The sequence below is a fragment of the Peromyscus maniculatus genome, chromosome 21 (assembly GCF_049852395.1).
Source record: "Peromyscus maniculatus bairdii isolate BWxNUB_F1_BW_parent chromosome 21, HU_Pman_BW_mat_3.1, whole genome shotgun sequence".
Classification (NCBI taxonomy): Eukaryota; Metazoa; Chordata; class Mammalia; order Rodentia; family Cricetidae; genus Peromyscus; species Peromyscus maniculatus.
In genome coordinates this window covers 4,869,983-4,894,781 of record NC_134872.1, presented here as the reverse complement: position 1 = coordinate 4,894,781, position 24,799 = coordinate 4,869,983, and the positions used below count along the sequence as shown (strand labels likewise).

The 24,799-nt window shown below is 57.9% G+C and overlaps 4 protein-coding genes across 9 annotated transcripts; 2 read left to right on the top strand and 2 right to left on the bottom strand.

The window, feature by feature from the left end:
- Positions 1-555: 555 nt before the first annotated feature.
- Positions 556-8,104, top strand: Rgl2 (ral guanine nucleotide dissociation stimulator like 2). Of its 5 annotated transcripts, XM_006996573.4 has the most exons (18): positions 556-696; positions 917-1,113; positions 2,394-2,477; positions 2,703-2,881; positions 2,995-3,045; positions 3,130-3,427; positions 3,669-3,920; positions 4,007-4,110; positions 4,192-4,276; positions 4,353-4,421; positions 4,540-4,614; positions 5,818-5,850; positions 5,970-6,091; positions 6,192-6,287; positions 6,369-6,480; positions 6,715-7,008; positions 7,323-7,437; positions 7,530-8,104. In XM_006996573.4, the coding sequence occupies exons 2-18, from the start codon at positions 958-960 to the stop codon at positions 7,739-7,741; spliced, it is 2,337 nt and encodes a 778-aa protein (XP_006996635.1). In that variant the 5' UTR covers positions 556-696; positions 917-957; the 3' UTR covers positions 7,742-8,104. The 5 variants fall into 5 exon arrangements, with proteins under 5 accessions (XP_006996635.1, XP_076413371.1, XP_042122178.1 ...); XM_076557256.1 differs by lacking the exon at positions 917-1,113 and having other exon boundaries at positions 638-696; XM_042266244.2 differs by lacking the exons at positions 556-696; positions 917-1,113 and adding an exon at positions 1,133-1,585.
- A 915-nt stretch (positions 8,105-9,019) lies between these two features.
- On the bottom strand, positions 9,020-10,422 carry Pfdn6 (prefoldin subunit 6). The gene is made up of 4 exons (XM_006996569.4): positions 10,144-10,422; positions 9,897-9,967; positions 9,693-9,817; positions 9,020-9,201 (listed from the first exon to the last, which is right to left on the bottom strand). The coding sequence occupies exons 1-4, from the start codon at positions 10,205-10,207 to the stop codon at positions 9,078-9,080; spliced, it is 384 nt and encodes a 127-aa protein (XP_006996631.1). The 5' UTR covers positions 10,208-10,422; the 3' UTR covers positions 9,020-9,077.
- Positions 10,423-10,743: 321 nt separating this feature from the next.
- Positions 10,744-22,475, top strand: Wdr46 (WD repeat domain 46). The gene is made up of 15 exons (XM_006996568.4): positions 10,744-10,899; positions 10,991-11,197; positions 11,280-11,360; positions 11,501-11,613; positions 11,701-11,785; positions 11,865-11,926; positions 15,187-15,291; positions 15,398-15,548; positions 15,671-15,806; positions 18,239-18,338; positions 20,913-21,226; positions 21,323-21,417; positions 21,506-21,601; positions 21,892-22,005; positions 22,089-22,475. Exons 1-15 carry the CDS (start codon positions 10,831-10,833, stop codon positions 22,188-22,190), a joined length of 1,830 nt encoding a protein of 609 aa, XP_006996630.1. The 5' UTR covers positions 10,744-10,830; the 3' UTR covers positions 22,191-22,475.
- On the bottom strand, positions 22,463-24,591 carry B3galt4 (beta-1,3-galactosyltransferase 4). Of its 2 annotated transcripts, XR_013046696.1 has the most exons (3): positions 24,484-24,591; positions 22,890-24,140; positions 22,463-22,739 (listed from the first exon to the last, which is right to left on the bottom strand). XR_013046696.1 is itself a non-coding variant. In XM_006996566.4 (2 exons), exons 1-2 carry the CDS (start codon positions 24,495-24,497, stop codon positions 23,006-23,008), a joined length of 1,149 nt encoding a protein of 382 aa, XP_006996628.2. In that variant the 5' UTR covers positions 24,498-24,591; the 3' UTR covers positions 22,747-23,005. The 2 variants fall into 2 exon arrangements, 1 of the variants encoding a protein (XP_006996628.2); XM_006996566.4 differs by lacking the exon at positions 22,463-22,739 and having other exon boundaries at positions 22,747-24,140.
- Between the last annotated feature and the right edge of the window lie 208 nt (positions 24,592-24,799).

Sequence of the window (24,799 nt, the reverse complement as noted above, 5' to 3'; positions counted from 1 at the left end):
GACACAACCACCGTCGGAACTGCTCACACTCTGGCGCACCAGGAGACCCGGACTCCGGCAGCGACGGACCAGAGCGGAACCAAGCCGCGACGGGAACGCCGCCGGCGCCTCTCCCACCGGCTTCCGGCCCCGCCCCGAGGTGGGCGGGCACAGAGGCGGCGGCTCGGAAAACCCGGCCCGGATCCGCTCCGCTGCACTCGCGTGCGGGCGCGGGCAGTGTCACCCGCGGGCTGCAGGAGCGGGGTCGCGCCCCTCCTACGGCGCTCTCCCAGGGAGAGGCCATAGCACTGTTCTTGTTAGAGAAGCGGATTTAAAGTTCTGTTCTTGCCCCCCCCGCGGAGGCTCGGGGTCTCGATCTCCAGTCTGTCTGTCCTGGGAGACACGGGTTCCTGAATCCCCGAGTAGGGGTGCAGGGGACAGTGGAGTCGGGCACCCGGAGTCTGGGTCCTGGCCCCTGGCGTCCAGCACTTCCCTAGTCGGCGGCCCTGGCTCCTGTCCTCACTTCCTTCCCTTTTTGGCTCCTGCTGTCGGGCGGACGCCGGGAGGGGGGAAGCGGAAAGGGCGGGAGGGCCCGGGAGCCCGGCTGGCTTGGGAGGGGGGCGCGGAAAAGCCCGGGAGGGGACTCGGTCGAGGGCCAGAGACCGACCAGAACGGAGGCCCGGGACGCGCGCACAGCCTCTCACCCCTCCCGAGCAGGTCAGAGCCCGAGCCCCGGGTGACCCTGCCCATTCCGCACTCGGGATCCCCTAACCCCCAACAGGCACTGAGGGCCCTGGTTCCCCACTCCTGCGTGCCCGCCCGCCCCCCAGCCTTCCTGAGGGACTCCCACCCAGGTCCCCTGCCCTGCCCGTCCCCCCCACGCCCGTCTCCCCCACGCCCGCCTGACTCCACCCCCGCCCCACCCGTCTCTCCCCAGGCGCCCCCATGGCCTGACCCCGCTGATTCCTCCACTCGGCCATGCTCCCGCGGCCCCTGCGGCTGCTTTTGGACACGAACCCCCCCGGGGGAGTCGTGCTGAGCAGCTTCCGGAGCCGAGACCCCGAAGAGGGTGGGGACCCAGGTGGCCGGGCCGTGGGCGGGGGGCAGGAGGAAGAGGATGAGGAAGAAGAAGAGGTGAGACGCGGGTGGCGGGAGGCAGGGCATTAAATATTTCTGAGACTCTCCTCCTTTTGGTGTCTCTGGGTCCCTCGGTCTCTTCCTGCCGCACTCACATCCGCACCTCCGTCTGGGTGTCTGGCGGCGGGCGCTGGAGTCTCTGGACTTCTCCCTGTCGGTCTGACTCGGGACCCGCCTGCAGGAACCTGCCGAGTTCCTGCCTGGAAAGCCTGGCGGCCAGGCAGGCTGGCTGTGCCTGCGGGGCTCAGGTCCTCTTTGCCCATGCCTGCCCCAGAGAGCTGCCTCTGGGCAGTTGTGTCTTGGTCCCTGTCTCCCTCCTGGTTTTTGTTTGGCGGGGAGGGGTTTGTTTCCACAGTAACCAGCTCCTCAGCCTCTAGGATTGGGGAGGGAACCCTCAGATTTCACCGCCCCCTTCCCCCACCCCCTGGTGCTGGATTGAGGGCAGCAAGCCCAGAGGTCCTGGCACCCGGTGAGATGATCCTAGGATAGGTAGAGAGGGGTCATCTTCCTTCTTAGGGACTAATAGTTGTGACCAGCGGCAGGACTTGGGGCTTCAGGAGGATCCAGAAGTTAGATTCGGAGCCCAAGAGGCCCTGGTCTCCTGGGTCCCGACATTGGTAAAGTTAGGGTGACTGGCAAGGCTGGTTTTTCGGGATCGGTCGGGGGAGGGGCTAGGGCCACATGACTCTGAGTCTACCGTCCCCCCATCATCCCGACTTCCCCTTTTTCTTGTAACTGGGATCGGAGCCGCCACCTTCAGGGGATCCCCAGTGCTGAGATTGAGTGGGAGCTGCATTCGGGAGACCTGGGGAAGGGGAGTCTATGCAGTGGGGCTCCTGTGCTTCTGTCGGGGAGGGCGGGGCATGTGACGGCCTGAAGTTTCAGCTTCCCTGTGCTTCAGGTCTCTCCTTTGGCTTCGTGCCTCGTCTGGCGCGCCGCTCCCGCCCTTTGCACCCCGCTTTTCTGCCGAGCTGGGCTCAGCTGTGGGAGGGGGGGAAGGCGATTTGGGTGTGTCCAGAAGAAGGGTTCCTGCATTCAGTTGAAGCCCCCTCTACGACCTTCTCTATTCCAGCAAGCTCTGAGGCGGCTGGGGGGGGGGCTGTCTGAGCCCCAGTGGGGGTAGACCTGGGGTCACCAGCACCCTCTAGCCCTCGTACTCGCTGGTATTGTCCCCTGCCGTCACAGGTGAGGGCTACAGAGGGAGGAGCAGGGCCTGGGGAGCAATGGCCGGGCCCTGGAGGGGCTGTGGAACTGACTTGTTTTCCCCGCTCCTCCAGGCTCCCGCGTCCGTCTGGGATGAGGAGGAAGACGGCGCCACCTTCACTGTCACCAGCCGCCAGTACCGGCCTCTTGACCCCTTGGTGAGATCATGGCTTTGACCTCTCACCTCTGACCCCTCACCCCGCAGTTCTTTGATTTTTTTTTTTTCTTTCTTTTTGGGCAGAGCTCCGGGTTGCGGGTCTGGAGTCTCTCTAGACCCCGTGTTGTGTGATTTGAGCTCTTTCTGAACCTTGGCAAACATGAGCTAGGTCTGGAGTCTCCAGTAGGGGTGGGGAGATGAGTGAGCCCCACTCCGTGTTCTCCAGGCTCCTGTGCCCCCGCCTCGCTCCTCCCGACGGCTCCGCGCTGGCACTCTGGAGGCCCTGGTCAGACACCTGCTGGATGCCAGGACGTCGGGGGCTGACATGACCTTCACTCCAGCCTTGCTGGCCACCCACCGGGCCTTCACCTCCACGCCTGCCCTGTTTGGGCTTGTGACTGACAGGTCAGGGGCCAAGGGTGGAGGGGGCTCCCGGGCCTCTGAGCGCTCACAGCACCACCGGGGGTGGGGGTGGGGGTTGAAGGAGCTGCATAGGTAGACCCTCTCCTCATCCGCAGGCTGGAAGCCCTTGAGTCGCATCCTCCTGGTGAGCTAGAGAGGACCACAGGGTGAGTGCCCCTGACTCGACCCCAGTCCCCCCTGACGAAGCTGAGGCTGGACCTCTGACCCTTGGCTGGCTCCCCCTCTCCCAGGGTAGCCATCTCCGTACTTTCAACCTGGCTGGCCTCTCACCCTGAGGATTTTGGCTCTGAGGTCAAGGGTCAGCTTGACCGGCTTGAGAGCTTCTTGCTTCGGACAGGGTACGCAGCGCGGGAGGGTGTTGGGGGGGGCAGTGCTGACCTCATCCGAAACCTCAGGGCCCGGGTAGACCCCCGGGCCCCCAACCTTCCTAAGCCCCTGGCCCTTCCTGGCGATTCCCCTGCTGACCCCACGGATGTCCTGGTGTTCCTCGCTGACCACTTGGCCGAACAGCTGACCCTGCTAGATGCGGTGAGACCTTGACCTTTGACCCTACACTCTGACCCCTGACTAACCTCTCCTTGCTTCCGATGCTCCTGGAGTTGCTCTTCCCTCTGCGGCTCTGCCCCTCCCTGCCCTCCTCCCCTTCCTTGGCTGTCATCCTCGAGCTCTGTGCCCTGCTGGTCCCCGGCCACTTAAGAGCCTCAGCTCCCCGGGATTGGAAGCCGGTCTGGCCGACTGTCCATTTTAACCCGTGCGCTCTACCCTGCAGGAGCTGTTTCTCAATCTGGTCCCCTCTCAGTGTCTGGGAGGCCTGTGGGGTCACAGAGACCGGCCAGGACATTCTCATCTCTGCCCATCTGTCCGAGCTACCGTCACACAGTTCAACAAGGTGGCAGGGGCAGTAGTCAGCTCTGTCCTGGGGGCCACCTCGATGGGAGAGGGGCCAGGGGAGGTGACTGTGAGGCCGCTCCGACCCCCTCAGAGGGCCCGGCTCCTGGAGAAGTGGATCCGTGTGGCCGAGGTAAGGGAGAACAGCCCTGCTGGCTGGGGACTGTGACATGGAGAGGGCCTGCCGACGGCCTTGACTCTCTTTTCGGGTCCTCACAGGAGTGCCGCCTGCTTCGGAACTTCTCCTCAGTCTACGCTGTTGTGTCGGCCCTGCAGTCCAGCCCTATCCACAGGCTTCGGGCGGCCTGGGGGGAAGCAGCCAGGTGGGAGGCCCCAAGTGCCTGAGGCCTGGGGTGCAGCAGCTGAGCCAGGCCTGTGCTCAGGGCACTGCTCTTCCTCCCTAGGGACAGCCTCAGAGTCTTTTCCAGCCTGTGCCAGATTTTCTCCGAGGAGGATAATTATTCCCAGAGCAGAGAGCTCCTCCTGCAGGTGAGGCCGGTCCTGCTTTCCCCAGCCTCAGCCCCTGCCCCGCCCCCCACCCCTCACCACATCTTGTCACCGCCAGGAAGTGAAGCTGCAGCCCCCTGGGGAGCCACACTCCAAGAAGGCCCCAAGGTCCGGCTCCAGGGGTGGGGTGAGTGACCAGTGGGGCTGGGAGGCCTGGTGGCGAGGTGAACGAGGACAGTTCTGTGCGGAGGGAAGGGAAAGAAGGGTGTGTGTCAGGCGGGAGTCTGACCCTGACCTCTCTGCAGGGTGTGGTTCCATACCTTGGGACCTTCCTGAAGGACCTAGTGATGCTGGATGCAGCCTCCAAGGATGAGCTGGAGGTCAGTGGTGTGTGTGTGTGTGTGTGTGTGTGTGTGCATGTGTGCAGCCTCCAAGGATGAGCTGGAGGTCAGTGGTGTGTGTGTGTGTGTGTGTGTGTGTGTGTGTGTGTGTGTGTGTGTGTGCAGCCACCAAGGATGAGCTGGAGGTCAGTGGTGTGTGTGTGTGTGTCTGTCTGTCTGTCTGTTCTGGAAGGCTTAACAGGTGCACCTAAGGCTCAGACAGAGCCCTTCCACAGAGAGGCTACAAGACAGAAGCAGCAGAGTACAGTTTCTGGAGCCAGGTTCTGTCTCCATGGCAAACACTTCAGCCTCCGCACTTCGGTGGTCGTCAGTATACGTCTGACTGCGTCCACTCCAGCCTGTTAACGGGAGGGATAAATGAATACATTTTTGTCGAGTGTTTTGAGCAGACCGGAAACACTGGCATATAGTTTATGAGATAACAAATCCTGAATAGCTGGTGGTGATATGAGGGGCTCCCCAGCATGTTCCACCCACAGTGCTGCAAAAGATGCCGAGGCTTCCAGAAAGTTCCTTGTCCTGCTGTGAGCCCAATTGTCTCATCTAGAAGCTCGATGCTTTCTCTTAGACAGTAATTTAAGGTGTCAAGTGGAGCTGGGTGTTACCTGGAACCCCACACTACACTCAGGATGCAGAGGCAGGACAGTCTCTCAGACTTAGAGGGCAGCCTGGTCTACATGGTTTTTTGTTGTTTTAAATTTTTTTTTTTTTTTTTTATTTTTTTATTTATTTTTTTTATTTTTTTGGTTTTTCGAGACAGGGTTTCTCTGTGTAGCTTTGCGCCTTTTCCTGGAACTCACTTGGTAGCCCAGGCTGGCCTCGAACTCACAGAGATCCGCCTGGCTCTGCCTCCCGAGTGCTGGGATTAAAGGCGCGCGCCACCACCGCCCGGCTGTTGTTTTAATTTTTAAGACTTATTTTGCCCAGCAGAATGGCACACGCCTTTAACCCCAGCACTCAGGATGCAGAGGCAGGCAGAGCTCTATGACTTCAAGGCTAGTCTGATCGACATAGTGAGTTCTAGCCAGCCAAGGCAGATAGGAGCTTGGGTCTGAGGTGTGAATGGAGGAGAGGGATGGAATCCCACGGTCTAAGTGGCTTGTGCACTGGCTCTGTTTGGGAAGAAGGGTGTTCTCTCTGGCGCCCGAGCAGGATTAGCACATTCGTCCTTTGCCCTTGCAGAACGGCTACATCAATTTTGACAAGCGGAGGAAGGTGAGGGGACTGTGGGGCTGGACCCTGGGATTCCCTGATCATGTCCCAGGATGGGGAGAGGGAGGCAAACTCAGGGGTCCCTGAGTTTTGGCTCCTGCAGTTTGAGGGCTCCTTCCCAGGAGTTTGCGGTCCTTTCTGAGCTGCTGCGCCTCCAGAACGAATGTCGTGGCTACGACCTCCGTCCTGACCCTGATATCCAACAGTGGCTCCAGGGCCTCCAGCCATTAACAGAAGCTCAGAGGTGACTGGCCGGGTGGTTGGGTTCTAGGGCTCTGGCTGGGGAATGTGGGTGTGTGTGTTGATGGCATATCCTGACCTCTGTCCATGGCTATCCTGTCCAGTCACCGTGTGTCCTGTGAAGTGGAACCTCCTGGTACCGGTGACTCCCCTGCTACCAGGATGCTTCGGCCGACGCTAGTCATCTCACAGTGGACAGAGTAGGAGCATTGCTGGCTGGGAGCTGGTCTCATGGGGACTTGCCGCTGCCCCTGTCCTGGTCTGACTTCCTGCCTCCCCAGAGTTCTGGGCTCTGTCGGAGGCCCCACCCCTCTCGTGTCCTGGGATCGGCCCAGTGTTGGGGGAGATGAAGCACCGGGGACCCCTGCTCCTCTGCTGACTCGGCTGGCCCAGGTGAGTCCACCTCTGACCACGCTGAGACGCCTCTCTGCCTCCCTCCCTCCGTGACCTCCCCCGTCTGCCCCTAGCACATGAAGTGGCCATCCCCCCCTCCGTGACCTCCCCCTCCGTGACCTCCCCCTCCGTGACCTCCCCCGTCTGCCCCTAGCATGTGAAGTGGCCATCCCCCCCTCGTGACCTCCCCTTCCGTGACCTCCCCTTCCGTGACCTCCCCCCGTCTGCCCCTAGCACATGAAGTGGCCATCCGTCTCGTCTCTGGACTCGGCCCTGGAAAGCACCTCCTCTCTGCACAGTCCGGCTGACCCTAGCCACCTCTCCCCTCCAGCCTCCTCCCCTAGGCCCTCTCGGGGTCACCGCCGCTCAGCCTCCTGTGGATCCCCATTGAGTGGGGGCACAGGAGAGGGGGCCTCTAGGGGTTCTGGATACGGGGGAGGGGTATCTGGACCAGGGTCCTCCGATTGCCGAATTATCCGAGTCCAGATGGAGCTGGGGGAAGACGGCAGCGTCTACAAGAGCATCTTGGTGAGGGAGCCGGGGCCGGGCTGGGTGGGGAGAACCTCGCTGTATTAGACAGGAGTGTCATCTTGGGTTTGGGCAGTCAGGACTCCACTGTAGCTCCTGTGGGACTCTGCATTAGCGGGCCACCCTGAGTGTTGGGGCTGAGTACACTTTCAGATCCAGCAGTTGCCCTGCAGGAGCATCCTTGTTGCTGGCACCATGTGGGCTGGCTTATTGGGTTTCTTGTTGATTGGACACAGGTCTTTTTTTGGCTGGGTTGGAAGGATAGGAAACAGGTCATCATGGTGTATTTATTGCTCTTTTGGTCTCTTTTGAAGGTGACAAGCCAGGACAAGGCTCCAAGTGTCATTAGTCGTGTCCTTAAGAAAAACAATCGTGATTCTGCAGTGGCTTCAGAGTTTGAGCTGGTACAGCTGCTGCCGGGGGAGCGAGGTGAGCAGCCAGGGGAAGGCAAAGTGAAGGGTGTGTTCTCACGGGGCACTCGGGGGAGGAATGAATGCTTGACACCCCCTCTGAACCCACAGAGCTAACCATCCCACACTCGGCTAATGTCTTCTATGCTATGGATGGTGCATCTCACGACTTCCTCCTGCGGCAGCGCAGAAGGTCCTCCGCTGCCACACCGGGTTCCCACATCGGCCCCTCTGCCTCAGGAACTCCCCCGAGCGAGGGAGGGGGGGGCTCCTTTCCCAGGATTAAGGCCACGGGGAGGAAGATTGCACGGGCCCTGTTTTGAGGTTTACAGAAGTCACAGCACTCACCCAGCAGTGGTGGCCACTACACTAGCAGGAATCCTGAAAGGCGGCCAGCAGCCCTGGACAGTCCACTGCCACTTGTTTACCAAACCACCGAGAGAGCCAGCCCCGTGGACTGGTGATCACATAACCAAATTGGATCCCAGCATACAGCTTCCACCTCTGGGCAATGTGGTGAACTGTCAGTGTTGGGAAGAGTGTGCTCCTGCCACACGCTAGCCTGTGAAGGGCCAAGGAAAGGCCTAGAGGCTGAGCCCAGGGCAGAGGACAATGACATGACCTTCTGTTGGGAGCTTCTTGTCACTGTGACAACACTAAGACAATAAACCCAAACACTACCTGAATTCTGTTCCCATCCTTCAGTGCACAGAACTGGGCACTAGGAATGAGGAGCGGGATGAAAGAAGGCAGAGAACAGGGCCAGGGACTCCACTTCCAGGGGTGCCCGGCATGGCTCAGTGTGACGTGCCTGGCGGGCAGGATGCACAAGGCTCTGGTCCATCCGGGGACCTGAGAGCAGGGTCCTGGTGAAAGCGGACCCGGTGACGCCTTCACTCCTGGCTCCTCTATAGACTGCTTTCTCTTGCCACAGACACTAAGAAGCAGGGGCTCCTGAATCATATCCATCACTGTCCCTCAAAAGCAGATTCACAAGAAATAATTTAGGACAAAGAAATTAAAAAACAACTTTGTGGATATGACATATATGTTTGGAAGAATTTCAGATTAGTTAAAAGTTACATTCAGCTGGGTGGTGGTGGCACACACCTTTAATTCCAGCACTTAGGAGGCAGATCTCTGTGAGTTTGAGGCCAGCCTGGTCTACAGAGCGAATTTCAGGATAGCCAGGGCTGCAGAGAAACATTCTCTCCAAACAAAAAGACAAAAAAAAAAAAAAAAAAAAGAGAGATTCCAACCAATGCTAAGAAGACAGGTGAAGACAGGCTAATGACCTAGAGCTGTCTGGGGACAAGTGCTCAGAGTGAGGGACCACGTCACACCCTGGGCTCTCGGCTAGAGAACCGTGTGTTCTACAACTAAACTGACATCTTAGGGTTATACTCCCATGTCCCCGGGTTACGCCAACCAACATAAGGGAAGATAAAGAGTTGTGTGAACAGGCAAGAAACAGGCTGAGACATTTCAGACTCAAAACTGAAAACAAAAACGCCAGAACCCTATCTCAGAGGTGTAAATTATAACCAGGAAGGGGCCGAGGAAAGGGAAAGGCCAGTGAAGAAAGACCGGGTAGAAAGAACTGGCTTTGTTGACATTTTATTGGCTATTCTAGTGTAGACCCCCCCACCCTCCACGGGGTCAGGCCTTCCCAGGAGCCTTTGCCGCCTGGGCGCGCTGGAACTCCTGCTGCAGTTGAGCGAGGGTCTCCCTCTGTTGCTCCGACTGCCGCTCAAGGTCCCGAAGCTGCGATTCGTAGCGCTTACTGAGGAGGGGAAGAGGGAGGCAAGCGGAAATCAGTGGGGGCTTGAGTGGCAAGGGGAGACTGGTGGAAAGTCTGAGGTTTGGGGGATGCAGGGGCGCGGGGTGGGGTGGGGGTAGGAGATGCGCACTAAGGGAAAGAAAGGGCTGGTCAGGTGGATCAGTGGGCAGGGCTGTTTTCCTCCAGGGCTGACACCTCAATTCAATCTCCAGAGCCCACATGGCAGGAAGGAGGCGATTCCCGCAGGTTGTCCCCTGACTTTACACGAGTGCCATGGCACAGGTGCCCGCCCCCCTAAATATGATGCAAAAAGGAAGGCTGAACTGGTAGCGCCTTTAACCCCACCCCTCGGGAGCCAGCCAATACTTGACGGTGAGACCCTGTCTCAGGGAGGAATAAGAAAGCAGGGCTTGGGAAGCGGGGACCGCTATGGAGAACTATCCAACACTGGTGCGCGGAGATGCCGGCGGCATCACCGGGTGCTGAGCACTTACATCTCCGCGGTGATGTAGTCGAGCCTCTTCCCCACCGTGGCCCGAGCCTCCCCTAGCTCCTGTTTGACGAGCACGGGTCCCAGCAGCTTAAAGACCACGTTGGATCCATCCAGCAAGGCCAGTTCCTGGAGAGAGGAGGGGGAGGGGGATGAGATAACGGTGCCCGGCAAAGCCCCGCTCTGTCCCGGCGTCCCGAATCCTCACCTCCTTCACGATGTTATTTTCTGTTAGCTGTGCCTCCAGCTTCTGCCTCCCCGACATGGATTTACTCAGGTCTGGGGTGGAGGGAGGAAACGCATGATTAAAGACATCAAATGGGGCAGGAACCGCACGGTCCCGGAGGGGCCGGTGGGGAGGGAGGGAGGAAGGGGCCCGAGCTGCCCGCCCCGCGGCCCCTCGCTGCGGTGCGTGGACTCAGCGTGGGCACCGGGACCACCCGCTGCCCGCTCACCCTTCTGCAGCTGCTGGTATTTCTCCACTTCTCCCTGCAGCTTCTTCTGGATCAGCTCGGCCATGGTGGAGGAGAAAGGCTCCGGGGCGGGCGTCCTGGGCTCAGGCGACCCTGCGGGAGGACAGCACTTCGTCCCGGCGGCTCTCTGAGGCTCCGCAGCTCCTCCTCATCCAGAAGAGCCACTACCTAGGAGGTGCGGAGCGACATGGACCCTCCGGGTCCTCCGAGCCAAGCCCCGAGCCTCTTCACGGTCTCAACAAACCCGGAAGTGAACAAGGCATGCTGGGAAACAGACGGCGCCGGAAGCCGCGTTCTGACAGGCACGCCGGGACTTGTAGTTCTGACCTGTGTGTGCGTGTGAACCGCGTTCTGCCGGAAAAAGACTCCACTCGAGAGGTTTTAGGCAAGACAGAGAAGTTAATCTGGAAAAAAAGGAGCTCATCGTTAGGAGGGTTCGGGGCCCAGACTTACCTTTTAGTCACCATTTGGCCAGAAGCTGCCCCTCGGCTGAGCCTACCCGCTCACAGAGGCTTGCCCTCACTCGAGATGGCGCCTGAGGCTTCAGGCTCCCGTACGGCGATGATTGGATGAAGGCCGGAGGGTTCCCGGAAGTTTTTTTTTTTTTTTCCGAGGGCCGTGGGACTGCTGCGGGGAGTTTCGCACGTGGGTCGTCGCTGGGTCAGCGAGATGGAGACAGCCCCCAAGCCGGGTCGGGGTGTCCCACCCAAGAAGGACAGCCCCCAGGCCCGGAGGAAGGTAGCGGCTTCGGTGGGAGGCGCCGCCGCCCTCGGGGCTCGGGCTCCGGCCCGGACTGCGAGTGCCAGGCCTTCTCCTCCTCTGTCCCCAGAAGCCGCGGCGGTACTGGGAGGAGGAGACCACCCCGGCCGCTGCGGGCGCCGCCCCGGGGCCGCCTGGGAAGAGGGCGAGGACGCGGGAGCCGCGGCCGCAGAGGTCCCAGGGCGTGCACGGCGCCCCGAAGTCTCGGTTCTGCAAGAAGCCCCGGACCCCGAGGAGCGCCCCAGACCGGAAGAAGCCGCCGCGGACCCTGTCTGGGGTGAGCCTGGCAGGGCCGACGGGGTGGCGTCTGAGGGTGAGAGCAGCCGGGTCGATCAGGCTCTGCCCCTTCCCCTCGCCAGGCCCAGGACCCGTTTCCGGGACCCGCCCCCGCCCCGGTGGAGGGGGCCCGCAAGTTCCGTCGCATCGACAAGTCCAAGACGGTGAGCCAGGGCGGGTCGGACGGTGGGGAGGGGTGGGAGGCCGCGATGCATGGGTGAGGTGGCTAGTGGCGTGTCCGTGGCTCCCCTGGGGCCCCACGGATGCTCCTCGGTTCTTGCAACCCCGACCCACCCCGCCGTAGCTCCCACATTCGAAGCCCAAAACCCGGAGCAAGCTTGAGACGGCTGAGGCGCAGGAGGAGGAGGCGAGCGTCAGGGCTGCCCGCGCCGAGCTGCTGCTGGCCGAGGAGCCTGGGTGAGTGCACCCTGCCCTGGGCTTTGATGTTTGCGGGCCAGCCTCGTGCTGGAGAAGGTCAGCGTCGCCCTAAACTGTGCCTCCCAGGTTTCTGGACGGAGATGGGGAGGACACGGCAAAAATCCTGCAGACGGACATCGTGGAGGCCGTGGACATCGCCAGCGCTGCCAAGGTGAGCCTGAGGAGGAAGAGGGCCCGGAGGCTGCGTCGGGGAGTTCTTTCTTTCATGTTTGCTTTCCGCCCCTTGCCAGCACTTTGACCTGAATCTGAGGCAGTTTGGACCCTACAGACTGAACTACTCTCGCACAGGGAGGTAAGGTTGAGTTCCGGTGGCTCTTCGCTTTCTAAGACAGGACTCACGGTTGACGTGTGCACACCGGGGACCAGAGTGGCTTGGGTTTTCCTAACCTGGAAGCCTGCAGGGCCCCCGTGGGCGTCCTGTCTTCCTTTCCTTTGGGGCTGGGGTTATAGGCATGTGCTGGACACCCAGACTGCTACGAGGGCGCACTCCTAGCTCTGCCCTGACTCTGCGTTGCCTCTCCCACACCTCCCCTGCCCCCTTTTCAAGGGAAGAAGGGTTAATTCTGGCCTGTAGTTCTGCGGGATGCAGCCCATCATGGTAGGGATCGTCCCAGCAGGAGCTGGAGGAAGTTGAGCTCTTCTTCTGTGGTTCTGGATGCGGAACCCGTGACCTCATGTGTACATGCAGAGCACACACTTGGCTGTCGAGCCAACCCACCCTCAGCCCCTCGGCTTCCAGTGACTTGTCTGTGTATGTGTGTGCGTGTTCATGTGGTGGCGCAGCTGCACGTGGGCGTGTACGCTTGTGATTACCAGAGGTTACTGTGGCATCTTCACGTACTGCTTTCCACATTTTCCTCCCGTTTATTGTTACTAGTGCTGTGTGTGAGTGCTTGTGCGTGCCCATGACTGGGTGTGTGGGGCAGGTGTCTGTGGGTGCTTGTGCGTGCCCATGACTGGGTGTGTGGGGCAGGTGTGTGTGAGTGCTTGTGCGTGGCCATGACTGGGTGTGTGGGGCAGGTGTGTGTGGGTGCTTGTGCGTGCCCATGACTGGGTGTGTGGGGCAGGTGTGTGTGGGTGCTTGTGCGTGCCCATGACTGGGTGTGTGGGGCAGGTGTGTGTGAGTGCTTGTGCGTGCCCATGACTGGGTGTGTGGGGCAGGTGTGTGTGAGTGCTTGTGCGTGCCCATGACTGGGTGTGTGGGGCAGGTGTGTGTGGGTGCTTGTGCGTGGCCATGACTGGGTGTGTGGGGCAGGTGTGTGTGAGTGCTTGTGCGTGCCCATGACTGGGTGTGTGGGGCAGGTGTGTGTGCTGTGGGTGCTTGTGCGTGCCCATGACTGGGTGTGTGGGGCAGGTGTCTGTGGGTGCTTGTGCGTGCCCATGACTGGGTGTGTGGGGCAGGTGTGTGTGAGTGCTTGTGCGTGCCCATGACTGGGTGTGTGGGGCAGGTGTCTGTGGGTGCTTGTGCGTGCCCATGACTGGGTGTGTGGGGCAGGTGTGTGTGAGTGCTTGTGCGTGGCCATGACTGGGTGTGTGGGGCAGGTGTGTGTGGGTGCTTGTGCGTGCCCATGACTGGGTGTGTGGGGCAGGTGTGTGTGGGTGCTTGTGCGTACCCATGACTGGGTGTGTGGGGCAGGTGTGTGTGAGTGCTTGTGCGTGCCCATGACTGGGTGTGTGGGGCAGGTGTGTGTGGGTGCTTGTGCGTGCCCATGACTGGGTGTGTGGGGCAGGTGTGTGTGGGTGCTTGTGCGTACCCATGACTGGGTGTGTGGGGCAGGTGTGTGTGAGTGCTTGTGCGTGCCCATGACTGGGTGTGTGGGGCAGGTGTGTGTGGGTGCTTGTGCGTACCCATGACTGGGTGTGTGGGGCAGGTGTGTGTGAGTGCTTGTGCGTGCCCATGACTGGGTGTGTGGGGCAGGTGTGTGTGGGTGCTTGTGCGTGCCCATGACTGGGTGTGTGGGGCAGGTGTGTGTGAGTGCTTGTGCGTGGCCATGACTGGGTGTGTGGGGCAGGTGTGTGTGGGTGCTTGTGCGTGGCCATGACTGGGTGTGTGGGGCAGGTGTGTGTGGGTGCTTGTGCGTGCCCATGACTGGGTGTGTGGGGCAGGTGTGTGTGAGTGCTTGTGCGTGCCCATGACTGGGTGTGTGGGGCAGGTGTGTGTGAGTGCTTGTGCGTGCCCATGACTGGGTGTGTGGGGCAGGTGTGTGTGGGTGCTTGTGCGTGGCCATGACTGGGTGTGTGGGGCAGGTGTGTGTGAGTGCTTGTGCGTGCCCATGACTGGGTGTGTGGGGCAGGTGTGTGTGAGTGCTTGTGCGTGCCCATGACTGGGTGTGTGGGGCAGGTGTCTGTGGGTGCTTGTGCGTGCCCATGACTGGGTGTGTGGGGCAGGTGTGTGTGAGTGCTTGTGCGTGGCCATGACTGGGTGTGTGGGGCAGGTGTGTGTGGGTGCTTGTGCGTGCCCATGACTGGGTGTGTGGGGCAGGTGTGTGTGGGTGCTTGTGCGTGCCCATGACTGGGTGTGTGGGGCAGGTGTGTGTGAGTGCTTGTGCGTGCCCATGACTGGGTGTGTGGGGCAGGTGTTTGTGAGTGCTTGTGCGTGCCCATGACTGGGTGTGTGGGGCAGGTGTCTGTGGGTGCTTGTGCGTGCCCATGACTGGGTGTGTGGGGCAGGTGTGTGTGGGTGCTTGTGCGTGCCCATGACTGGGTGTGTGGGGCAGGTGTGTGTGGGTGCTTGTGCGTGCCCATGACTGGGTGTGTGGGGCAGGTGTGTGTGGGTGCTTGTGCGTGCCCATGACTGGGTGTGTGGGGCAGCTCAAAGAACAACCGAGTGGGGTCGTTTTTCTTGCCCGCCCTTGTGTGGGTTCTGGAGCTCAGACTCAGGTCACCAGGCTTGTACAGTGCTCTCAGCCACTGAGCCTTCTTGTTGGACTCCACTTTACTTCTTAATGTTTCTGGATTTTCATTTGTTATTTTATGGTTATGAGTGTTTTGCCTACATGTTTGAGCACCACATGTGTGCCTGCTATCATGGAAGTCAGAAGAGGGCATCAGATCCCTAGGAACTGGGGTTACCGGTGGTTTGGTTGTGAGTTGTCGTGGGGGTGCTGGGAACCGAACCCAGGTTCTCTAGGAGAGCAGCAAGTGTTCTTCGCCCCTGAGGCCTCTGTTTAGTCTCCACCTTTGAGCAGGGTTCCTCACTGAACCTGGAGCCTGTTACCGCCTAGTCTGATGTCCAGCAAGATCTGCCCGTCCCGGCCTCCCTGGCGCCGGCATTACGCGTGAGCCAGGGATCCAGGCTCAGGACGTCACGCTTTCGTGGCAGGCTCTTTACTGACTGAGCCGTCGTCCTAGCCGCTCTGACCCGTGAACTCGATGTGGCTGTGTTTCCTCAGCTACAGGAGCTGTGCCTTCCTCAGCTACGCTGTGTGTCTGGCTGCTGCTGTCTACAGCAGCGCTTCCTCCGTCTGTCGGGGCTGGGGTGGGCTGACCGCACGACTGCAGTCAGGTCAGGGCGCTCCCGCCTCAACACTGCCTTTGCTTCACCTCCAACAGACACCTGGCATTAGGAGGTCGTCGGGGTCATGTGGCTGCCCTGGACTGGGTGACAAAGAAGCTCATGTGTGAGATCAACGTCATGGAAGCCGTGCGGGACATCCAGTCAGTGTTTGCGCTGCTGGCAGTCGGTGGGAGTGGGTCAGCCCGGTCCCAGTGGGTGATGCCCTGGGGTCCCGGCTCCCATGAAACTCCTCCCCCTTCTACCCAGCTTCCTCCATTCAGAGGCTCTCTTCGCTGTCGCTCAGAACCGCTGGCTTTACATCTACGACAACCAGGGTATCGAGCTCCATTGCATCCGCCGCTGTGACCGAGTAACTCGGCTTGAGTTCCTCCCCTTCCACTTCCTCCTGGCCACCGCTGTGAGTGGCTGTGGGACAGGGGGCCCTGTGGCAGCAGGTCCTTGGGAGGACCGTTCTCCTCTAGGACTCCTAGAGGGAAGACAGGACAGCTGGACAGCTGGACATCTCCTTTTCTCTCTCAGTCAGAGACAGGGTTTCTGACCTACCTGGATGTGTCAGTGGGGAAGATTGTGAGCGCTCTGAACGCAAGGGCTGGACGGCTCAGTGTCATGGCTCAGAACCCCTACAATGCTGTTATCCATCTCGGACACAGTAACGGTCAGTTTCTGGTTTTTCTTTTCTTTTCACAGAGACAGGGTCTGGTATCTGTGACAAGTCATTTTCTGTCCTGGAGACTTATGATTAATTTTGAATGTTCCGCCTTTTTCTTTTCTTTTCTTTTCTTTTCTTTTCTTTTCTTTTCTTTTCTTTTCTTTTCTTTTCTTTTCTTTTCTTTTCTTTTCTTTTCTTTTCACAGAGACAGGGTCTGGTATCTGTGACAAGTCATTTTCCGTCCTGGAAACTTATGATTAATTTTGAATGTTCGGCCTTAGATTACGCTTATCCTGCTATTAACCCATTTATATTAATCCACGTTCTGTTGTGTTACCTCGTTACCTCATCTCTGCACTGCCCATGCTGCTTCCCCTGTGTCTGGTTGGCGATTCCAGATCCTCTCTGCCTGGAAGCCCCACCTATACCTCCTGCCTAGGCATTGGCTGTTCAGCTTTTTTGTTTTGTTTTGTTTTTTCAAAACAGGGTTTCTCTGTGACTGGATCTCACTCTGTAGACCAGGCTGGCCTTGAACTCACAGAGATCCGCCTGCCTCTGCCTCCCGAGTGCTGGGATTAAAGGCGTGCGCCACCTTTTATCAGCTTTTTATCACACCAATCACAGCATAGTTAGTTTTCTCAATCTTACATTTTAAAGCAAACTCTTAATATTTCTTGCTAACAAAATATAGGATAAACTTCTGATGTATACTTTCTTAACTTCAAACCATGGTGCATCAATATCAATAGGTTAACATAATAATTTCTACAAGCCTACTCTCAACCTAACAATTTAGAACTATACGAAACATAACATTAATTCACTCAACACGAAAATATTTTTTAAATTAAATATACTGAGGAATATTAACACTCCCCCTTTTTTTAAAAAAAAAAACAAAAACAACCTTCTCTATTTAAACAGTTCCATTTTTATATAAACGGTACCATAAGCAGTTCATAAGCCATCACTGTTGATAGAGTATTTATGTATAAGTAAATTCAAACTGTCCCATTATAATGAGCTCGTTACTGTCCATTTTATTTTTTAAGTTCAAAAGTTCAAAGAGTTTTGGTTCCATTCCTAAAGTTTCCTTTGAGCGGTCATAGTTAGGGCCTGGCTCGTCAGCTGCCCTTAAGTCTGCACAGCTGTCAGAGTCTTAATGACTCTGAAGCGAACAGTTCCAGATAGAAGTCCCACAACCAAACTTTCCAGTTCGAGCAAGTCTCTCTGAAACCTCGCTTTCAGCCAGCGCTGTGCTTTGCGGTCTGTAGCCTTCCGCAACCAGTCCCGGACCAGGCTAGAGAGCCTCACCTCAGAGCCCCACAGGCACAAGGCTCCTTCAGCTGCCGTGAGCTGACACTGTGGCCTTCCCACGGCACCCCCGGCTTGGGAGGAGAACTCATTACCTGCACCGCCGACAGTCCCAGGGCTCAGCAAACCTGTCCCCGAGTCCTCCGTAGCAGTCAGCAGTTTCGCCGCTTTGGTTTAGCTGTTCAACCTGGCGCACTCAGCAGTTCCTGTGTCTCAACTGTTTGTCCAGCACTGACACCACTTTTCCGGGCCTAGAAGCAGCAGTCCGTCTCTGCGTCTCCACTGTTCATCGCTGCTCTGCTCACTGTTCATCTTTCCGAGGTCTTTCTCGCAGTAGCATCTCAAAGGTTGCAGAATCTTGCTGTTCACCTTTCCTGAAGCGCGGCATCTCTGCAGGGCTTTCCAAAGTGCTGCTTGTCCTTAGCCTCGCTCGTGACTTAGCTCGTTCATTTTTCACTGTGGCTTGCTTTCGGTAGAAAGCTTGTAGACGCTCGCGCATCTGCCATCTGCATGGCGTTGATGCCTTGAGGGTTTCGGTTTCAGAGACCCTCTGGCTGCTATTTTCTGAAGCTGGCCGTCTCTGGAACTGTTTTTTTTGTTATTGGTGGCTTTCTAGAACTGCCAAGTCCACAGTCCGCCATGGACATTGCTCTCCGAGTCCCAGGTTGGGAAAACCTATTCTCAATTTTTTTTTTTCACCATATCCTTAAACCTAAGGCCTATATATTCTAAGCCTACATTTCTGACTCACTTTATACTAAATCTATCACCTGTTTAAACCTACATTCTATCATTCAAACCTACATAATAAACTTACATTCTGTAGGACTACTCGAGTACTTTTTCAGATATCTAATTTAGCAAACCCCTAAAGGAAATATATTACTTATACTACCTTAGCAAATATACTTAACTTATTTTTTTATAAATAGAAGAGAGAGAGGAGAGGGAGATCCTAACGCTGCAACCTTGCCTATACCCCCTAGAATAAAACACTTGCCTTCACATTTCAGTTCCTTCACCTTGGTCCTCTCTTTGCCTCATTTGATAACCTTGGGCTAAAACCAACGGCAAGAGCCGGGCTGAGTTTGCATTCGTAACCCGGACTCTCCCGTCACCTCCAGGCACCGTGTCTTTGTGGAGTCCAGCTGTGAAGGAGCCACTGGCAAAGATTCTGTGTCACCGTGGTGGGCTGCGGGCGGTGGCAGTGGATCCCACGGGCATGTAAGTCACTTGTTTGGGGGTGAGGTGTTGGGTGTGGCTGGGCGGAAGGAGACGGAAGGCAGTTCCTCCAGGAGCACAGGCTGCATCCAGGCTCATGGTGTGTCCTTGCAGTCCCGTGCAGACAGATGGCGTAGTTTAGGGGTGCACCTCATTTCTGTCAGGCATTGTTTGTCCCTACAGACTTGGTGGGTCTGTTACTGGTTGCGTCACTTCCCATTCCTTCTCAGAAAAGTTTTCCCAACCCGAATTCCACTCCTTTCTAGCCACATGTGGGTAGATTCAGGGTTCATGCTAATGTCCCCAGGTCAGCCTGGAGCCTCACCCGCCAGAGGTGCCCTGTGAGTGTCTGAAGAATGAGAGGGTTAAGGAGAAAATACAAACCAGAACAGCCACGGGGCGTGTTGGTACTCTGTCAGGGACGGTAGACACCCACCCCAGCCTACTGCCCAGCTAGATCTGGACCGACATCTTTGATGGGGGTGACACAGTGTCCTGGTTGCCAGGCACCATCCAGACTGCACCGGAACTCACTTTATTGCCTGGTAACAGCTAAAGGAAGGCTTTTAGCAAACGATGTCCCAACCCCCTCCAGCCACGCTCACACAGTTCGTGGGGGGGTGGGGAGCTGTCTTCTCTGCAATTCAAACTGGCCCAGAACATGTGGCAAGCCTCCTGCCTCAGCCTCCTGAGTGGATTATGGGTGTGTGCCACAGTGTCTTTTTACACTTTGAGCCACAGTTCCCAAGTTCCTCAGGAGTCAAAAGTGTTGATTGTCTGAGCAGGGCCTGGTGGTGCATTCTTTAGTCCCAGCACCCAGGAGGCTGAGGCAGGAGGATTGAAAGTTGAGAACTAGTCTGGACTACATACTGAAACCAGTCAAAAAGCCAATGTTCTCCGTGCTTTCGGGGCCCCAGGTCTGACGCTTGTCTTGGGCGTCCCTCTTGATCTTGCTTGTGGCCGCCTCTGAAATCCTGCCAGCTTTTCCCTGTGCTCCGGGGGCTCTCGCTGTCTGTGCCCCCTCATGCTGCCAGTTCTCCAGCGGCATGTCCCTGAGCTGTTCGCAGAGGAGTTTCCTACAAACTGCTTCCCTCTTGCACTGATGATCAGGGGTTTCTAACGTGAAGTTTCAGCATCAGTGCACCTTTTTTTTTTTTTTTTTTTTTTTTTTTTGAGACAGCGTTTCAGACTGGCCTTGAACTCAGATTTGCCTGCCTTTGCCTCCTGAGTACTGGGATTAAAGCTGTGCACCCCCACTGCGGATACCATTCCCCCCCCTCCCCCCAGCCAGGGTAGGGAAAGCCTGGAGTTACCACCATGCAAAAGTTTTCCAAGATGCTGAGGTCACTCTGGCCACTGCTGTTGTCTTTGTGAACAGTGATTTGGGTCTCCACCGGTGCCAGCTTGGCTCTGGGAAGTCAGAAGCCTGACTGACTGGAACCTTGTGCCTTCAGCGGCCTAAGCTGGGGCTCACCCTGCCGGGGCCTGCAGCTCCTGCCCAGGGCTTCACTGCCTGGTCAGCACCGTAGCCCTGAGCGCTTGGGATCTTCAGCTGCTCCCTGCTTAGCTCTGGTTCCCCTCAGGCTACAGGGGAAGCGGCCTCTTCCCTAGGGCTTTCTGGAGGCCTGTGTTAGGATCGCAGTGAATTGAAATCTGGAGAGGACAGCAGCAGGGCTGCCAGGCCTCAGCTTCCCACTGGATCCTGTAGATAGTTAGGGGTCAGCTCCACCCGAGGATGGGACGCTGTCCAGGATCTCGCAGTCATTTCTGGTTTTTACCAGTGGCTTTTTTGGCAGGGTACATGGTCTATGTAACCTGGCTGGCTTGGAACTCGCTTTGTGGACAAGGCTGGCCTCGAACTCAGAGACCTGCCTTAGTGCTGGGATTAAAGCCATGCACATCATGCCTAGCTCAGTAACCGTTGTGTCCTGCTGAGGCTCTTTTGGGTTCTGTCACAGGATGAACCTCTGCTCATAGAATCTTTCAGTCCCTTCCTGGATTCATGGTCAAGGCCAAGAGACTCTTTGGCAAGGCTCGTCACCTTTAGCTTCCCTCTGAGCCTCTGGGAAAAAAAGCATTACTTATTACTTTCTAGGAGGGTTTTCCTTTTTTATTTATTTATTTTTTGGTGTTTTTTTTTTTTTTTTTCCCAAGACAGGGTTTCTCTGTGTAGCTTTGGAGCCTGTCCTGGTACTCACTCTGTAGACCAGGCTGTCCTCAAACTCAGAGATCTCCCTGCCTCTGCCTCCCGAGCGCTGGGATTAAAAGCGTGTGCCACCTGCGCCTGGCTCTCTCTGGCCTTGAAAACAGAGGGGCACACACTGTTAATCTCAGCCTTTGGGAAGTACAGGCAGGCTGATCTCTGTGAGTCAGGGCTCCCTAGTGAGACTATCTCAAAACGAACAAATAGTAAGTAATAAATAAAATGGAAGCAATGGGTAAGTTATGTGAGGTGCAGCATTTAGTGTGGAGAGTGGTCACTAGTCTCTCTTCACACATCCAGATTAGATACTTGGGACGTGGCCACAGGTTCCTGTCACTGTCCACTGGAGATTGATTAGTCCGTCTCCCACACAGGTACATGGCCACTTCTGGCCTGGACCACCAGCTCAAGATCTTTGATTTGCGAGGGACATTCCAGCCCCTGAGTGCCCGGACCCTGCCTCAGGGAGCAGGACATCTGGCCTTTTCCCAGCGGGGACTGTTAGTTGCAGGAATGGGTGATGTGGTCAACATATGGGCAGGGCAGGGCAAGGCCAGCCCGCCCTCCCTGGAGCAGCCCTACCTCACCCACCGACTCTCAGGCCACGTGCATGGACTCCAGTTCTGCCCCTTTGAAGACGTGTTGGGGGTGGGGCACAGTGGAGGCGTCACCAGCATGCTGGTCCCTGGTGAGTGGGCCAGGGCCTGACAGCTGGGGAGGGGGGGCAGTGGCCCGTCAGTCTGGAGCTGCAGGACCAGGATCAGCCCATGTTCCTCCTCCCCAGGCTCTGCCGAGCCCAACTTTGACGGCTTGGAGAACAACCCGTACAGGAGCCGGAAGCAGCGTCAGGAGTGGGAGGTGAAGGCCCTGCTGGAAAAGGTGAGCTCTGCGGGCCGCCCTCCTTGGCTTCCGGGCCTTTCCGGTGTCGCCTCCCTGTGGCTCCTTACCGTCTCCGTGGCTCCTCCAGGTACCCGCAGAGCTCATTTGTTTGGACCCCCGAGCCCTGGCAGAGGTGGATGTGGTCACTCTGGAGCAGCAGAAGAAGGAGCGGATAGAGAGACTGGTATGGAGCTGCCACATTGCCCAGCTCTCCTCACCCGTCTGAGTGCCCCCCCCCATGCCCTACCCCATTTTTTAACATTTAATTTAACACTTTTTTCATTTATTTTACATACCGACTGCAGTCTCCGCCCTCCCCTCCCCTCCGTCCCCATTCAGCAGGCAGGCCTCCCATGGGCCTGACCAAAGGATGGCACATGGCGGCGTTGAGGCAGGGCCCCCTTTGGAAGTCAGCTCAGCAGGGGGAACTGCCCGCTCCCTGGGCCGCTCCTGGTTTCACTTGGTCCCTTTCAGGGCTATGACCCCGATGCCAAGGCTGCCTTCCAACCCAAGGCGAAGCAGAAGGGCCGGGGCTCCACAGCGAGCCTGGTGAAGAGGAAGAAGAAGGTCATGGACCAGGAGCACAGGGTATGCAGACGTGGGGTAGCCAGCCTTGAGCCTTCTCACCAGCCTCTGCTCACTCTGTCCTGGGCCCCGTTTCTTATCTCCAGGACAAAGTCCGCCAGAGCCTTGAGCAGCAGCAGCAACAGAAACAAGAGACGGCCAAGCCTTCTGGAGCCCGCCCATCTGCACTGGATAGATTTGTACGATGAGCCCGAGACAGCATTCCCGAGATGATCCATGGGGCCAGATGGCTCAGTGGGCAGAGGAGCTTGATGCCAAACCTGAGGTTAATTCCCAGAAGACACATGGTGGAATGAAAGAACCACTCCCACAAGTTGTCTTTTGACTTTCTGTGTACATATGGGCCAACACACACACACACACACACACACACACACACACACACACACACACACACACACGAGTCACATGCACTCTACACACACAAATCAAATTTGTAAATAAAACAAATCAAAAAGATCTGTAGGAACTCATCCTGTGTGCTGTGTGTCTCACCTTGGCTAGCTGGCTGGGTGGGTATAAACAAGGTTGGGGGAGTGTTTGGATCGTCCTGTAGATGTTTTCCCCTCGTGGGGCTACTCTAGACTCAGCTCATTGTCCTGCCTCTCTCCTACTCCACACCTGTGGTTGCCTCAGCCTTATCCCGAGTGGCTGTCCAAGATGGACTTGCATGCAGCTGCATTGGAGCCCCCAGGCTCTCCGGGTGTGCTGGGGTCGTGGTGAAGACAGGTGACAGCCTGCACGTGGGGTGAAGAGACGAGTTTATTGCTCTTGTCCCAGCTGGTGAGAACAGCAGTCTCCCGGTACCCTCCTGCGTTTATCCCTCCCGGGTGAGGGTGACTGACTGTCGGGAGCTGTCAGGCCCCAAGTCTCCTCTCTCTCCTTGCCTGGGGTGGCGTTAGAGTCTGCTGTGAGGAGGGATCACCACAGGGAGGAGCTGCAGTCTGTGCACACTGACTGTGGGGCACAGGTCCCTGAGATGCTCTTCTGTGGCCCCTGGCTCTCAGCTGCTGCTGAGCCAGGCTATGAACCGGCACCTCAAGATACCCAGGAGTCCCTGGAGCCAGGAGCACAAGGGCTCAGTCCTTTGCCCATCCAGTCCGCTCACCAGCCTCCAGGCTTCCTGCATTTTCCAGGGATCCACCTTGTGGGATGTTATCAGGAATTTCCCGTAACAGCACCTGTCCAGGGGGTAGTGGGTGGCGCCAGCCAGCTTGACGCAGTGTGTGGGGGCAAGGCCTCCTCGCCTTGCACTCACTCCCACAAAGACGTCCTCTAGAGGTAGACGCGGCGCCTGGCTGGCCACCCTCAGAATGAGCTGCACAGCCGAGGCGGACAGCACGTACCCTGTGCCCGAGGCGTAAGGTGGGAAAGGACCCCAGGTTTCAGGCCACAGCTCTTCTGACACATGGTGCCGGGAGCCTGGTGTCCGGATGGGGTTCACCCTCCAGTGCAGTCGGCCTAGATACAGAAGCGGGACTGTCTGGCCTCTGTGCTCCTGGTGGACAGCTGTGGGCTCTTCCTGTGGCTCCCTGCCCTTCTGCCATCGCTCTGAAGGGCCCCCTCTCTGGATCAGCTCTGACACCAGCTCTGGGACATTGACATACACGTCGTCGTCCGTCTTGAGAACGTAGCGGGCCATAGGACAATATTTATTCACCCAGTTCAGCCCGCTGAGGGTCTTGAGGGTGAGGTTGCGGTAGGAATCCTGAAAGGAGGCCTGCACGATGTCCTCCTGCGCTGCCGACTCCGAGGCTAGGTCGGGGAGGTGCTGCCCGAGAGGCTCTCCCAGGAGGAAGAGCGTCTGCACCCTGAAACCCCGGGCCTCGCGGATGGCGCCCCAAGACCCCCGAATGGCGTTCCTCTGGTTCAGGTGCTCCGGGGCCGTACACACCAGGATGAGCAGGAAGGGAGGGGGTCCGGGGCCACCGCAGGCCTGGGGGTTGGAAATCAAGAGGCGGGGCAGGGCCAGGGGCGGCCCCGGTGAGGCTGGGGCTGGCAGCAGGGACGCCAGGGATAGGCTCAGCAGCTCCTCCCCGAAGCCGGAGGGCCCAAAGAGGGTCCAGATGGTCACCAGTAGCAGGACTGCCAGGAGGAGGCGCCGGAAGAGGCTGAGGGACATGGTGAGCCGCAGAGACCTGTGGGTAGAACGGTTAGAGCGCCAGGAGGCCGGAGAGCGGCCCTAGCCGGCCGCTGCAGCAGCAACACGTTGGCCTGTGCGTGGGGGCCCGGCGCATGGCACGATGCAGCCCCAAGCCCACCGCAGTGGCTGCGGGAACCGCGATCTTCCCCGAGCCGGTCTGCCAAGCTCGGCTCCTCCATTGCACCCCTCCCCCACTGCCTTCCCATCATGCTCAAGGCCGGAAGTTGCGAGGCACACTTGGTCCAATCCTTCCCGTATCTGTTTCTGTTGTAAAGCATGCGAGGAACCAATCCGCCCATTCAGGACCTCGAGTTGGCTAGCGAATGCTAAAAACTCACCGGAGCAGCAGCATCTGGCCACGCTGTGAGCTCTTCTCAACTGCTCTGCACCCCAACCAAGCACACCGCTATAGCCTGCCCAGGCGCCCCCTGGAGGTTGCCAACCCCGGTGGCCCCACCTGTTCCCGCCCAGGCAAGATTGCAGCGGTGGGGAGTGGCCTTCTCCAGACCCAGGGACTGTTCCTGTGACCCAATACCAGACAGAGCGAGGGAGGCACAGGACCAGTGCTCCCCAGTCAGAATTAGAGCCGGGTTATGGGGCTCAGCTCAAACACAGGAGCCCGTGGGAGGGACATTTTCCTTTTCTTCCTTTCTT

Bases quoted from the DNA above. Each gene is read 5' to 3' on its own strand.
- Rgl2 (XM_006996573.4), top strand. From the start codon at position 958: ATGCTCCCGCGGCCCCTGCGGCTGCTTTTGGACACGAACCCCCCCGGG. The intron at 3,921-4,006 runs GTAAGGGAGAAC...GGGTCCTCACAG, and splicing joins AGTGGATCCGTGTGGCCGAG to GAGTGCCGCCTGCTTCGGAA. The intron at 5,851-5,969 runs GTGAGGGGACTG...GCTCCTTCCCAG, and splicing joins ATTTTGACAAGCGGAGGAAG to GAGTTTGCGGTCCTTTCTGA.
- Pfdn6 (XM_006996569.4), bottom strand. From the start codon at position 10,207: ATGGCCGAGCTGATCCAGAAGAAGCTGCAGGGAGAAGTGGAGAAATAC. The intron at 9,968-10,143 runs GTGAGCGGGCAG...CCTCCACCCCAG, and splicing joins ATACCAGCAGCTGCAGAAGG to ACCTGAGTAAATCCATGTCG. The intron at 9,818-9,896 runs GTGAGGATTCGG...TCCTCTCTCCAG, and splicing joins AAAATAACATCGTGAAGGAG to GAACTGGCCTTGCTGGATGG.
- Wdr46 (XM_006996568.4), top strand. From the start codon at position 10,831: ATGGAGACAGCCCCCAAGCCGGGTCGGGGTGTCCCACCCAAGAAGGAC. The intron at 11,198-11,279 runs GTGAGCCTGGCA...TCCCCTCGCCAG, and splicing joins CGCCGCGGACCCTGTCTGGG to GCCCAGGACCCGTTTCCGGG. The intron at 21,227-21,322 runs GTGAGTGGGCCA...CCTCCTCCCCAG, and splicing joins CACCAGCATGCTGGTCCCTG to GCTCTGCCGAGCCCAACTTT.